This window comes from Haemorhous mexicanus, chromosome 19 (assembly GCF_027477595.1).
Source record: "Haemorhous mexicanus isolate bHaeMex1 chromosome 19, bHaeMex1.pri, whole genome shotgun sequence".
NCBI classification, from domain to species: Eukaryota; Metazoa; Chordata; class Aves; order Passeriformes; family Fringillidae; genus Haemorhous; species Haemorhous mexicanus.
The window spans coordinates 1,392,274-1,405,774 of record NC_082359.1 but is presented as its reverse complement, the minus strand read 5'-3'; the positions used below and the strand labels follow the sequence as shown (position 1 = coordinate 1,405,774).

General features: G+C 64.9%; 2 protein-coding genes across 4 annotated transcripts; one reads left to right on the top strand and one right to left on the bottom strand.

Annotated features, from left to right (window-relative positions):
* Nucleotides 1-89: 89 nt before the first annotated feature.
* On the bottom strand, nucleotides 90-4,758 carry RNF215 (ring finger protein 215). 2 transcript variants are annotated; one of them, XM_059863082.1, is made up of 10 exons: nucleotides 4,472-4,758; nucleotides 3,685-3,816; nucleotides 3,306-3,377; nucleotides 3,147-3,232; nucleotides 2,411-2,465; nucleotides 2,075-2,179; nucleotides 1,328-1,444; nucleotides 1,103-1,240; nucleotides 871-973; nucleotides 90-757 (listed from the first exon to the last, which is right to left on the bottom strand). In XM_059863082.1, exons 1-10 carry the CDS (start codon nucleotides 4,745-4,747, stop codon nucleotides 735-737), a joined length of 1,107 nt encoding a protein of 368 aa, XP_059719065.1. In that variant the 5' UTR covers nucleotides 4,748-4,758; the 3' UTR covers nucleotides 90-734. The 2 variants fall into 2 exon arrangements, with proteins under 2 accessions (XP_059719065.1, XP_059719066.1); XM_059863083.1 differs by lacking the exon at nucleotides 3,306-3,377.
* A 3,370-nt stretch (nucleotides 4,759-8,128) lies between these two features.
* SEC14L2 (SEC14 like lipid binding 2) lies at nucleotides 8,129-13,204 on the top strand. 2 transcript variants are annotated; one of them, XM_059863473.1, is made up of 12 exons: nucleotides 8,129-8,248; nucleotides 10,262-10,337; nucleotides 10,419-10,462; nucleotides 10,619-10,678; nucleotides 10,779-10,967; nucleotides 11,632-11,727; nucleotides 11,880-11,940; nucleotides 12,015-12,098; nucleotides 12,222-12,328; nucleotides 12,404-12,543; nucleotides 12,627-12,796; nucleotides 12,882-13,204. In XM_059863473.1, the coding sequence occupies exons 1-12, from the start codon at nucleotides 8,195-8,197 to the stop codon at nucleotides 13,010-13,012; spliced, it is 1,212 nt and encodes a 403-aa protein (XP_059719456.1). In that variant the 5' UTR covers nucleotides 8,129-8,194; the 3' UTR covers nucleotides 13,013-13,204. The 2 variants fall into 2 exon arrangements, with proteins under 2 accessions (XP_059719456.1, XP_059719457.1); XM_059863474.1 differs by lacking the exon at nucleotides 12,015-12,098.
* Nucleotides 13,205-13,501: the final 297 nt, after the last annotated feature.

Below are 13,501 nucleotides of genomic sequence, written 5' to 3'. Positions count from 1 at the left end.
AGCCACTGGCACAGGCTGGCCCTGACCTCTGAGCTGCCTCCCCAGCACTATGAGCCCCGTGCAAGCCCCACACAAACCACACAGCCAGCCCTTGCTCCATGTTTAATTGGGATGGACACGTGCCACATTGCAGCCCATGGGGCAGGACTCAGGCAGGGCCCATGGTGTGTCCCCAGTGACCGTGCTGGTGAGCCAAGCCCTGTGCTGGCTCTGCAGCTGACTTGTGCCATCCTTTCTAATAATTTATTATAAATAAAGCATCCAACCCCTGCCCTCCCACGGTGAGGCCGTGAGTTACCCACAGCCCTGCCAGCCCCAGCCCTGGCAGGGCTGTCACCCACCTCCCAGAGAGGCTGGCACTGCAGCCAGGCTCTGCCTACCCTGCCACGGCCACCAGCAAACAGACAAAAAACCACAAGACTTAGAAAAATTGCTGTGAGCAGGGTAAGAGCACAGCAGGACCAGGGCTCTCCCTGCCCCAGCCCCCACCCCATTACACCCATAGGTGCCCCAAATCTTCCCTCCCCAACACTGTCCATCTGGACCCCCCACCCCTCTACTCACACCCAGCAGGAGAGCCCCAGGTCCTTCCGTCTCCAAAGTGTGGGCACTGTGATGGGCACAGCCACACCAACCCTGCTGTGGCAGCAAGCGCCTCTCACTGGGCACCCCCTGCCCCCTCCCTGTCCCTGGAGCAGCCATGGGTCTGTCCCTGGAGTGTGTCCTCAGGCCAGCTAGCTGTCCGTGCAGCAGTTCCCTGCAAGGGAGGACAGGCATCCTTGGCACAGGGAGCCTGGCAGGCTCCAGGTCCTCCCCAGGCTGTGCCCCAGGGTCAGCGGGGGCTCAGCTGGGTGCCAGGGTGGTTCTCACCCAGGATGTTGCGCTTGCAGAGAGGGCAGGTCTGCTGCAGCAGGAGCCAGGGATCCACACAGTCCCGGTGGAACTCGTGGGAGCAGGGCAGCACCCGCAGCCACTGCCAGCAGGGAAGTGAGGGCACGTGTGAGCACAGCCGGGTGGCAGGGACACAGCCCAGCCCCTGGCAGGGACACCCTGGCCCCGGCCAGCGACCGGAGGCTTGGCCCAGGGTGGGCTCCAGTCCCACCTGGCTCTTGTGGAACTGGTCCAGGCACACAGCACAGCTGTCGATCTCACAGGCCCGGCTCCGGGGCAGCTTCCCAGGGTGGTACCGCCGGGTTTTCAGTGCCAGCAGGCGCCGCCGGATGTGCTGCTTCAGGTCCAGCTGCAGGGGCAGAGCCGAGGCTCAGAGCCCACCCAAAGCCCCGGCACGGCGCACAGCACAGACATTCCCACATTCCCACATTCCCACCTCAGCATCCCGCTCAGACAGCTCCTGCCGCGACTGGCGCTGGGCCTGCACCATGACGCCGGTGCAGAGCAGCAGGGCGATCAGCAGGATGGTGTTCCACAGCTGCTGCAGGTACTTCTGTGGGGACAGTGCCATGGGCACAGGAGCCGGAGACCCAGCCTCGCTCCCAGCCCCATTCCCAGCCCCACTCCCAGCCTCACTCCCGGCCTCACTGCCAACCCCGCTCCCAGCCTCACTCCCAGCCCCACTCCCAGCCCCATTCCCAGCCCCACTCCCAGCCCCACTCCCAGCCCCATTCCCAGCCCCGCTCCCAGCTCTACTCCCAGCTCTACTCCCGGCTCCACTCCCAGCCCCACTCCCGGCCCCACTCCCAGCCCCATTCCCAGCCCCACTCCCAGCCCCATTCCCAGCCCTGCTCCCAGCTCCACTCCCGGCTCCACTCCCAGCCTCACTCCCGGCCCCACTCCCAGCCCCACTCCCAGCCCCATTCCCAGCTCCGCTCCCAGCCTCACTCCCAGCCTCACTCCCAGCCCCATTCCCAGCCCCATTCCCAGCCCCACTCCCAGCCTCACTCCCAGCCCCATTCCCAGCTCTGCTCCCAGCCCCACTCCCAGCCCCACTCCCAGCCTCACTCCCAGCCCCATTCCCAGCCCCATTCCCAGCCCCACTCCCAGCCTCACTCCCAGCCCCATTCCCAGCTCTGCTCCCAGCCCTGTTCCCGGCCCTGCTGAAACCCCGGTGCCGTACCTGGACCTGCGAGCTGCTCTCCCCGGGGCAGATGACCCCCTGCCACTCCCCGTAGAGGCCCCCTCGGGACAGGCCACAGGTGGACCACAGCGTGAGGGTCACTCCCTGCAAGGCAGGACACGGCATTGCTGATGGCCACAGCAGTGTCCAGCAACGGGAGCACACCTGTCCCGGGAGGAGGAACGCTGCTGCTGGCAGATGCCCTGTTCCCACGGGTTCCCTTCCCTTCCCTGCTCCCTGCAGCTGCTTCCCATGGATCCGAGAAGTTTGGCCAGGCACAGTCATGTCCTGCTCTCCCACTGGCAGAATGAGGAAGAGGAGGACAGACAAACATACCAGGTTCTCCAGCAGCACTGCCTGGTACGTGATCTTTGCTGTAGCCCGGAGCCCACTGTAAGCAAAGAGAAAAGTGTCAATTCCATGGACACAGCAGGATTCGGGCACAGCTCCCCCGTGCCAGGGAGCACCCCCTCCCCACAGGGATGGGCAGTGACCAAGGGGGACTAGAGGAACATGCAGGGGAGGTGACAGCAAGACCCTTCCTCACCAGCTGTGCCCAGCCCTCAGTGACCCTGCACAGGACTCTTCCTCCCAACCCTGTGCCTCAGTTTCCCCATGTGTGACACCATGGCAGCAATCACAATGTCCCACATGTCAGGAGGATAGACAGGGTCTCACTGCTGCTGGTGGTGAGAACAAACACCCACAGAGGTTCTGAGGATGGTGGTGACATGACAAGAACCAACTGGTCTGGATAATTTCTACTGAGAGTCCTAAAGCTCTTGGCTGAGACCACCTGCCAGCCACCATATGGGGACCCATGGAAGGGCTCCAGCTCTGGGGAAGGGCTGGATCTGACCCAGATCCCCCCCAGAAACACATCTCAGCCCCAGCTGGCCTTGGCATGGCTCAACACCACCCCAGCAAACATGACAGGCTGAGTGAGAGACCCCCAGGGTGGACCCTGGCTGTCGCAGCCTGCCGGGGGACAAGCAAGGACAAGGACAAAGACAAGGCAGTGACAAGGCAGGGAGCAGGCAGGCTTCAGCCCCTCCCGCAGCCCAGGCCGTACCGCAGCAGCGCTCCCAGCAGCCTGGTGACATTGTCCGAGGACTGGATGACGATGACAGGCTTGGCCAACAGCTGGGACACGTCCAGCTGCAGAGGGAGGGAAGCACAGCGGTCAGCGGGGCACGAGCCCTGCCCGGCCCTGCCACCGGCACTGCCCTACCTCACGGATGGCGTTCTGGTTCAGCGCCAGGATCAGCAGGGCAGAGGCCCCCAGCACCAGGGCTCGCTTCATCTGCAGGGACAGCGGGGATACGATCAGGGGACAGTGGGGCTGTGTCCCCGACAAGCTCCTGTCCTGCTGCAGGAAGCACCCAGCATGTCTTTGCCATGGTGAAGGGTCACAAGGGACCCAAGAGGGGTCAGAAGCTGTCAGAGACCCCGCCGGGCCACTAAGCATAGACCAGAACCCCCCCAGATCTGGCCAGGAGACACCCCAGGTGACACCCCTGCGGGTTTGTGACCTGAAAACACCATGGCAGCCCTCAGGCCAGGCAGAGGACAAGGCCAGGCAGAGGAGACAGGGTCACACAGAGGGTCACCTTGGTGACAACGGTGGTGGTGAAGGACTCCTCCTTGGCACTCCGGGGGCCCTCGGCCGGCTCCTCGGTGCCCACGGGCACCACCCCGATCCAGCTGTCAGCAGCGCTCAGCTCTGGCTCCACATCACCCACCTGGGGATGTGGCAAGGACAGGGAGAGCCAGGATGGACCCCAAGGTTCAGGGCACCCCCAAAGCACCCCCATGCCTCAGGAGTCCTGGGGAGCCGGACACGGTGTGGGGACAGTGACAGCAGCTGGGGTAACACAGGGAAAACGGCCTGGCTGCACTGCCTCTGTGCTCCTGCCGGCACCTCCTCCCTGCTGCTGGCCACACCCGAGCCGTGGGTGCCTGCCCTGCTCAGTCCCGCAGTGTCGCTGGCCTCCCCACCAATCCCCCAGTGCCTCCCAGGGCCCTTCAGCTCCCACTCCTCCCCTGCCTCATTCCTTTCCCGGTGCCCAAGGACTCGCCCCAGCACCCACTGGGCCACAGTGCCCCCCTCCCTCCCACTGGCCGCTGCCCTGCCAATGCCCCCTGGTCTCTCAATGTCTGCCAGTTGCCACCGCTTCCCCCTCATCACCGCCACCCAGCACCCACGTCCCCAACCTCACACCCAGAACCCCCTCAGTGTCTCCCAGTGCCCCCCGGTCCCCACTGCTCCCCTCCCTCCCTTACTGCCCCCTGCCTCCCCAGTATCTCTCAGCGCCCTGGAGTTCCCACTTCTCCCCTCCAATCCCTCGTCAGTGCCAACAGCACCCTCAGCCCCGCTCGCCGTTTCCCCGCGCTCACCAGCACCAGGCGGCCTCGGATCTCCATCTCCTCCCGCTCCCCCCGCAGGCCGCCCCGACCCGGCCCGGCCCGGCCGCCCCCCGCTCCCAGCACGGCCCCGCGCAGCATGTACGAGCCGCCGGGCACCGCGCCCGCGCTGCCGGCCCCGCTGCCGGCCCCGTCCCCGTCCGGCCCCGCCGCCCCGGGCTCCGACACGGCCACCTCGACCCGCGCGGGGGTCGCGGCCCGGCCGAGCGCCAGCAGCGGGGCGAGCAGCGCCGCCCGCACCGCCGCCATGGCTGCGCGCCCCGCGCCCCGCAGCGCCCCGCAGCGCCCCCTGCCGCCGGGAGGACCCGCCGCGCTACCCGCCGCCCGCAGGGGGAGCCCGAGAGCCCGGAGCGGGACCGGGACCGGGACAAGGACAAGGACAGGGACCACGATCGGGATGGGGATGGGGACCGGGACAGGGATCGGGACAAGGACAGGGACAGGGATGGAAACCGGGACAGGGACTGGGACAAGGACAGGGACAGGGATTGAGATGGGGACAAGGACCGGGATTGGGATGGGTACTGGGACAGGAATTGGGACAACGACAGGGACAGGGATTGGGACAGTGATCAGGACAAGGACAGGGACTGGGATTGGGACAATGACAGGGACAGGGATTGGGACAGTGATCGGGACAAGGACAGGGACTGGGATCAGGATGGGACCGGGACAAGGACAGGGACAGGGATCAGGACAAGAACAGGGACCGGGATCGGGATGGGACTGGGACAAAGACAGGGATAGGAATCAGGACAAGGACAGGGACCGGGATCGGGATGGGACTGGGACAAGGATCGGGACAAGGCCTGGGATAAGGACAGGGATAGGGGCTGGGAGGAGGGAGATGGTGATGGGGATGCAGACCAGGATGAGGACAGAGAGCAGGAGAGGTGCAGTGACAGGGAACAGGGACCAAGACTGAGACAGGGACAAGGACCTTGTCCAAGCTGGACACTTGGACAGAGCAGGGACAAAGAAGGTGATGGGGACAGAGACCAGGATGGACACCAGGAAGAGGACAGGGACCAGGAGAGGAACAGGGATGGGGAATTGGGACCAGGATGGAGATATAAACACGGACAAGGGATGAGACTGGGATGGGAACCAGAACTGGGACAGGATGGGGCAGGGACAAGGACAAGGATGAGACCAGGATGGGAACAGAAGCAGGAACCAGGTGGAAAACAGGAACAAGGAGAGGCACTGGAAGAACAACAGGAAGTGGGACCAGCACGGGGACAAAGGCCAGGACCAGGACTGGGATGGGAACAGGGAAAGGGACCAGGAGGAGAGAAACAGGGGCAGGGACTGGGAGTGGGAGCAAGACAGCAACAAGCACTGGGACCGGAATGGGAACAGGCAGCAACAGCAGGACAGGGACAGGGATGGACTCAGGGACCAGAAAACCAACTGTCACCAGGAGAGTAACAGGAACAGGAACAGGCATGGGGACACAGATATCCACATCCCCGTGTGTGGATACAGGGACACATGGGGACACAGGGACACGTGTGCTCTGGGGGAACAGGGACATGGGCACCCACAGCCCATGGCACATGCAGGGACATGGGCCCACCCCCACCCCAAGATGACATGGGCACCCCTGGGGGACATGGACACACACCAACACCCGAGTGCCCAAAACACAACTGCCCCTGCACGAGACACCCTCAACACCCCAACCCCTGGGGGGTGCCCGGCAGCCTCCAGTGCCACATCCTGACCCCCGGGTGCCCCATCCTGACCCCTGGGTGCCACATCCTGGCCCCGCTCTGGCCACGTGTGCCCAGCACATGTGCCTCCGGGGGATTTGCAGGCTGGATTAGCTGCGGCATGGGCCCGGGCTGACCTGCTTTTGGCAGGGGCCACGCCGGGAACGGGAGTCGGGGCTGTGGGACCCGGTTCGCATGGCTGCAGGGTGCCATGGGATGGGTCTGGGTGTGTCCCCGTGTCCCTTGTGTCCCCATCCACTTTTGAAGTGCGGGGGTGTAATCACAGGATGGGCACATCCCTCCTCCCACGGCCGCAGCCGGAGCCGGTTTAACCACACAGTGAAACGTCCCAATTGCAGCAGGTCTGACTGTGCCATAACCAACAGCCAGGAGCACGGCTGGCTCGGGAACCAGCCTGGAGCGTGGGGACCCTGTGGGTTTGGGGGAGAACACCACAATGGGGCCTGGGGATGGCGCCTGCCAGAACTGCCCCACGGAGGGGACACATAAGGGGTGTGAGTGGCTCTGTGGAGCATCCTTAGGTTTGTGGGATATGGATGGTTTCCTGGGCATCTGCAGCTCCAGGGGACACTTATGGGTCCACACAACATGGATGGCTGCATGGGACATCTATGGGTCCCAGTTACAAGGGACACACATGACTACGTGGGACATAAATGGCTCCTTGGGACATGCACAGACGGGACACAGATGGCTCTGTGGGACATCCACAGCCCCCAGGGACATATACGGTTTCATGGGATGTTTCCATGGGTTATCCATGGACAAATATAACTTCACAGGACACCCACGGGACACCCGCAGCTTCATGGGACAAATAGGGTTCTGTAGGACATGCAGAGCTCTCTGGGACAACCATGTGTCCACAGGGGACACGGGGCTCTGTGGGACATCCATGGGACACACACAGCCCCATGGGCATCCTGCTCCTGATCCCCATCTTCCAATCAGTGCACCTGAGCCCTCAATCTGTCTCTGCCCTCATCTCCCATCCCTGTCCCTGTCCCTTCTACCTGGCACCCTGCCCCAGTCCCTGCCCCACTTTAGTTCCCACCTCCCATCCTGGTCACTGCCCTCATCGCTGTCCCCTCCCCCTGACACCTGGCCCATATCACCATCTCCCACCCCACAGCCACATCTCCCTCCATACCCCAATGTCCTCCCACATCCCCTCCACCCCACTGTGTCCCCCAAACTCTCATAGGGCCCCCACCCTTCTGTACACTCCATAACCCCCAGAGCCCCCTACACTCATCTCTCCCTTGCTCCCCCAAATCCCTGTTCCCCGTGCCCCCCAAAGCCCCTGTGCCCCCATTCCCCCTGTTCCCCATATTCCCCATGCACTCCTGCCCCATATGTCCCCTACAGTCCCCAAGTCCCTCATACCCCCAAGGCCCTCTATGCCCCCATACCTCCAGTAGCCCCATACTCCCCATATCCCCTAAGCCTGCTCATGCCCCCATATCCCCTATAAGCCCCAAACCCTCCTAAGTCCTCCATACCCCCCATATCACTTATAGCCCCCACACTCCCCTGTAGTCCCCAAGTCCCCCTTGTGCCTCCTCATGCCCTCATACCCCTACAGCCCCCATACCCCCACAGCCCTCCATTTCCCACGTGCTCCCCATGCCCCTCATACCCCTCCATGCCCCCATACCTCTCCATGCCCCCATAACCCCCCAAGTTTCCCATACCCCCCACCATCAATTACAGCCCCCACGCCCCTCTGCAGCCCCCAAGCCCCTCTGTGCCCCCGTGTCCCCCCTGCCTCCATCACCCCCCGCACCCCCCGCCCCCGACCCTGTGGCGGCGGCGGGCGCTGACCAGGCGGGCAGGGGTCGGGCAGGGTCCAAGGCCACGGGGGTGGGCGGGGGGCCGGGCCGGCCCGGGGGGCGGTCCCAGGGAGGTGCTCGGAGCCTCCCCGGCCGCCGGGGCCGGGCAGAGCCGCCCGCAGCGCACCATGAGCGGCCGCGTCGGGGACCTGAGCCCGCAGCAGGCGGAGGTGCTGGCCCAGGTGAGCTGGGACGGAGCGACCGGGGAGCTGCGGGGGGAGCTGCGGGGGGACCGGGGCCAGGGCCGGGCTGTCCTCCCCGATGTGCGCCCGCATCCGCCGCGGGACCGGCATCACCCCCACCCCACACCCCAAACCCACCGGTAGTACTTCTGCTTCCGACCCGGGGGGCTCCGCAGGCCCCCACAGCACCCCAAACCCACCGGCATCACCCCCGCTCCCGGCGGGCTCCCAACGCCTCGTCCAGCCCCCACATCCCCGACTCCAAACGCACGGCATCACCCCCGCTCCGGCCTCCGGAGGGCTCCGCACCCCAAACCACCGGCTTCACCCCTATTCCTGGCCCCGGGGACGTCCCATCGCCTTCAGACTCCACCCCGCCCCCCAAATCCGGCCCCAGGAGGCTCCCGCTGCCTCCATCCCTCATCCCGGACCCCTAACACGCGGGCCGAGCCCCACTGTGGCACTGCTCACCAGGGCCGGACCCTCCTGGGTGGGTCCTGGGGGTCCCGCTGGCTGGACCATCCCGCTGGTGGGCCCCCATCCTCCCCGAGACTCGGGAACCTCCTGCCTCACTGCGGGGCCCTTGGGACGGTGCCCTTCTGCCACCTCCATCCCACCCTGGGCCCCAGTCCCACGGGCTGAGTCCCCGTGGTGCTGCCCACCAGGGAAGGACCATCCCGGCTGTGCCACCAGACTGGGCTCTGCCGAGCCCCGTTTTCTTCTTCCACCCCTCCCATGGGACCGGAAAACTTCCTGCCCACCCAGAGCCAGTGATTGTTGCCCACCACGGCCACCTCTGCCAGCTGCTAGTGTTTGGGTGCCAGCCGTTATTGGGGTTCAGTGCACCGGGAGGGCACCCTCGTGCCTTTATCTTATCGCTGCCTTTCAGCCCCAGCCAAATTCCACCGGCGGGCGATGACCCCGCCGGGTGCCAGCACGGGGGGCAGGGGCAGGCGTGGGGCACAGAGCCCAAACCGTGCCCGGTGCCAGCCGTGCCCTGGGCAGGTGACGGAGGCGAGTGGCCGAACCCGTTTGTCCACCACCACCGGCTTTGTCCCAGGGTGAAGGAGCTAATCCCGGGTTTAATTACCCCTAAATTCAGCGGGAGATAAGCTAATCAGGCTCATTAAGGGGAGGGCCTCAGCTGGTACCGAGATTTGAGCCGTAGCCTGCTGGGGTGAGTGGGGCCACGTGGACAGGGGACCCTGGGTCCCCCAAACCTCCCAGTGCTGCACCCCAACACCCTCCTGCTGTGCTGGGGGGCTGTGACCCCCTGGGGGTCACAAACAGCAGGGGACACAGTGACCAGCTCCATCCCAAAGAATGCCACTGGTGGGGACTGGTCTGCTTGGTCCCTCCCTGAGGGAACCCCAAATCCCCCAGTCCTGCACCCCAATACCCTCCTGCTTGTGTCACAGGGCTGTGACCCACTGGAGTGTCACTGAGACTGGGACAAGTGGTGATCTGCTGGTGACTGGCTTCATCCCAGGGATGCCATTGGCAGGGCCTGGTCTGCCTGGTGCCTGCAGGGCCCCCTCTGAGGGGCCCCAGCTTTCCCAACCTCCCAGTCCTGCACCCTGGCACCCTCCTGCCTGTGCTAGGGGGGCTGTGGCCCACTGGGGTGTCCCTGGAGCAGGGGTGCGCACAGTGACAGCCTCCATCCATCCCAAAGGATACCCTGGAGGGGATTGCTTCACCCAGTCCCTGTGAGACACCCTGGGAGGAGAAGAGTGGTGACAGTCCACACACCTTATGCAAGGGCTTGGGGACAGCTTGTGCTGGGGGATACCCAGAGCACAGCAGCCAGCCTGGGGACAGCTCCCTGCCAGGTGATCACTGATCCTGACTGCACATGGGGCAGGGAGTGGGCGCAGGGTGGCCCTTCTCCCCTGGCAATGTCCCAGTCCTGGTTGGCATGTTTTTGGGGGCACAAGGAAGGGACAAACCTCCAGCCTTGAGGTTTTTGGGGAGGATCAGTGACCCCTTCACTAACTGTCCCTCTTGTCCCTGCAGTTCCGGGAGAAGCTGCAGGACGTGCTGCCCTCCCTACCCTCCCAGGACGACTATTTCCTCCTGAAATGGCTCCGAGGTAACCCTGAAGTGGGGCCAGCGCTGGCGGGCGGAGTCCCCGTGGGGCTGGCGGGGGGCTGAGCTCTCTGCTCTCTTGCAGCGCGCTCCTTTGACCTGCCCAAGGCAGAGGCGATGCTCCGCAAGGTGAGGGGGCACCCTGCTTTTGGGGGCAGCCTGCTGTGCTGGGACATAGCTGGTGTGGGACCCCACGCCCTGGGCCACGAGCCCCAGCCAGGGGGACCCACCCATGGGGTTCAGCCTGTCCCAAATCTCACCCTGGCCTGCTGTGCCCCGCTGCAGCACGTCGAGCTCCGCAAGCACATGGATGCTGACAACATCATTGCCTGGGAGCCACCTGAGGTGAGTGTCCCTGGCCTCCCGGGGGTGGCCCTGGAGGGGACCGTCCCCCTGAGTCCCCTGGGGTGTGTGCGAGGTGCCCTGAGCCCTCGTGCTCCCGCAGGTGATTCGGAAGTACATGTCCGGCGGGCTGTGTGGCTACGACCGCGAGGGCAGCCCAGTGCGGTACGAGATCATCGGGCCACTGGACGGCAAGGGGCTGCTCTTCTCCGCCTCCAAGCAGGACCTGATCAAGAACAAGTTCCGGGACTGTGAACTGCTCCGGCTAGAGTGTGAACAGCAGAGTGAAAAGGTGGGAACCTGCCCACACTCTGCTGGCCCCAACAGGCCTGTGGGACCATGTCCCTGCCAGCTCCCTGTGTCCACATCTGGCCTGCCCCTAACCAATCAACATCTTCCCCAGCCCTACAGGTCCCTGTCCTCTCCACTTCCCTCTGTCCATGTCCCTGCCAGCCCATGTCCTGTCCATCTCCACCACTCAATGTCCTCCCAGCCCCATGTGTCCATCTCTGGTCCATTCCTAGCAGACAATGTCCTTGACAGCCCTATATATCTTAGAGGTCCATGTCCTGTCCATCCCCATGTGTCCATCTCTGGTCCATCTCTCCAGCCAGTGTCCTCACTCACCAGCCATACAGGTCCATGTCCAGTTCACCTCCCTCAGCCTCACAAGTCCATGTCCTGTCCACCCCACCATGGACCATGTCCCTGCCAACCCCATATGTCCATCTCTGGTTCATACTCCCACCCCACAACTCCGCATCCTGCCCATCCCCACCAGTCCATGTGCCCGCTGTCCCTCAGCCCGTGTGCTTGTCCCAGCTCCCATGGTGTCCCTTCTCCCCACACCAACACTTAGGAGGAGGCTCTGGCTGGTGTGACCAGCCTGTTGGGGCCACCCAACCCCTGGACCTCCCCGTGGGTCCTGCCTGATCCCCTCCATCCTCCCGTCCCAGCTGGGCAAGAAGATTGAGATGGTGATGATGGTGTACGACTGTGAGGGCCTGGGCCTGAAGCACCTCTGGAAGCCAGCTGTGGACACGTATGGGGAGGTGAGGGCTCCTGCCCACCCCCCTTCCCACTGGACCGCAGGGGCTGGTCCCTGAGATGATGCAGGAGCGGGTCCCTGCAGTGTCCTGCACTCCCCAGTGTTCTGGGTGGGGTCCTGCATGGCATGGGTGACCTGAGCTCCCCCATCCTGCAGATCCTGTCCATGTTTGAGGAGAATTACCCTGAGTCCCTCAAGCGCCTCTTTATTGTCAAGGGTGAGTTTGGCCCCGGTGTCCTGCTCCCCTTATCCAGGTGCTGACACCCCCCTAATGCCCCCCTCTGCCCCCAGCCCCCAAGATCTTCCCTGTGGCCTACAACCTGGTCAAGCACTTTCTGAGTGAGGACACGCGCAAGAAGGTCGTGGTGTTGGGATGTGAGTCCCGACCCTCCCCAGGGTGTCCCAAATGGGGGTGACACATTCCCCCTCTGCTGTCACCTCCCCCAGGGGGGATATTCTAACTTGCAGCCCCCCCCAACCTGCTGTCCTCCCCCCCAGCCAACTGGAAGGAGGTCCTGCAGAAGTACATCGACCCTGCGCAGATCCCGGTGGAGTACGGGGGGACGCTGACGGACCCTGACGGGGACCCCAAGTGCTCCAGCAAGGTAGGAGGAGCTCCCGCGGGGTTCTTTAGGGGTGCTGGGCAGCTCCTCCACCCCCACATCCTCCATCCCCTCCAGATAAACTACGGGGGGGACGTGCCCCAGCATTACTACGTGCGGGACCAGCTGGCACAGAAGTACGAGCACTCGGTCGTGGTCAACCGGGGCTCGTCCCACCAGGTCGAGTACGAGATCCTCTTCCCTGGCTGCGTCCTCAGGTGAGGGCGGCTCCGCGCCGCGGGGAGCGGGTGACAGCCGCCGTGCCCCCAGCCCGCCGCAGCACCGGCCCTGTGCCCTACAGGTGGCAGTTCCGCTCCGAGGGCGCCGATGTCGGCTTCGGGGTGTACCTTAAGACCAAGGTCGGGGAGCGGCAGCGGGCGGGCGACATGACCGAGGTGCTCCCCAACCAGCGCTACAACGCACACATGGTGCCCGAGGACGGCTCCCTCACCTGCTCCACGCCCGGCATTTGTGAGTGCCGAGCGCTCCCCGGGGCGCTGCGGGACCCCCGCGTCCCTGACCCCACCGCGTCCCTGACCCCCCTGTCCCCCCGCAGACGTTCTGCGCTTCGACAACACCTACAGCTTCCTCCACTCCAAGAAGGTGAGCTACAGCGTGGAGGTGCTGCTGCCCGACACCGCCTCGGCCCAGCAGATCCAGGGGGAGTCCCCCAACCACAGCCCCTGAGCCCCCCCGAGCTGCACCGCCCCCAGGACGGCCCCGCGGGAAGATGGAGCCGGGGCTGAGCCTCGGGGCTGCCGGACTGAGGCGGGAGCCGGACGGGGCCGGGCGCCCGCAGCCCCCCCAAACTGTGCCTTATGTGGGTCCTGCATCCACCGCTGCTGCTGCCTGGGCTGGGGAGTAAAGGGATGGACTGAGCGGGGTCTGCTCCGGTTTGTGGCTGCCCCTGCTGCCCGCCTCAACCCTGCAGCCAGCCCAGCTGCCCCCAGCCCCCTCAGTCTCGCACCTGCTCCCCCCAGCCCCTTAACTGTGCCCCAGACCCACAATTACCCACCCAGCCCCAGAACCACCCCTAGTACCACAACCACCCCGGCTGCCCCCGGCCACATAACTGCCCTCGGCCCCACAATTGCCCCTCAAGTCCTGTCACTGCCCCTCCAGCCCCGTAACTGCCCCCCCAGCCCCACAGCTGCCCCTGCAGACCTGTAACTGCCC

Bases quoted from the DNA above. Each gene is read 5' to 3' on its own strand.
- RNF215 (XM_059863082.1), bottom strand. From the start codon at position 4,747: ATGGCGGCGGTGCGGGCGGCGCTGCTCGCCCCGCTGCTGGCGCTCGGC. The intron at 3,817-4,471 runs GTGAGCGCGGGG...CCACATCCCCAG, and splicing joins TCCGAGGCCGCCTGGTGCTG to GTGGGTGATGTGGAGCCAGA. The intron at 2,466-3,146 runs GTACGGCCTGGG...CTTTGCTTACAG, and splicing joins CTGCTGGGAGCGCTGCTGCG to TGGGCTCCGGGCTACAGCAA.
- SEC14L2 (XM_059863473.1), top strand. From the start codon at position 8,195: ATGAGCGGCCGCGTCGGGGACCTGAGCCCGCAGCAGGCGGAGGTGCTG. The intron at 10,463-10,618 runs GTGAGGGGGCAC...GCCCCGCTGCAG, and splicing joins CAGAGGCGATGCTCCGCAAG to CACGTCGAGCTCCGCAAGCA. The intron at 10,968-11,631 runs GTGGGAACCTGC...CTCCCGTCCCAG, and splicing joins GTGAACAGCAGAGTGAAAAG to CTGGGCAAGAAGATTGAGAT.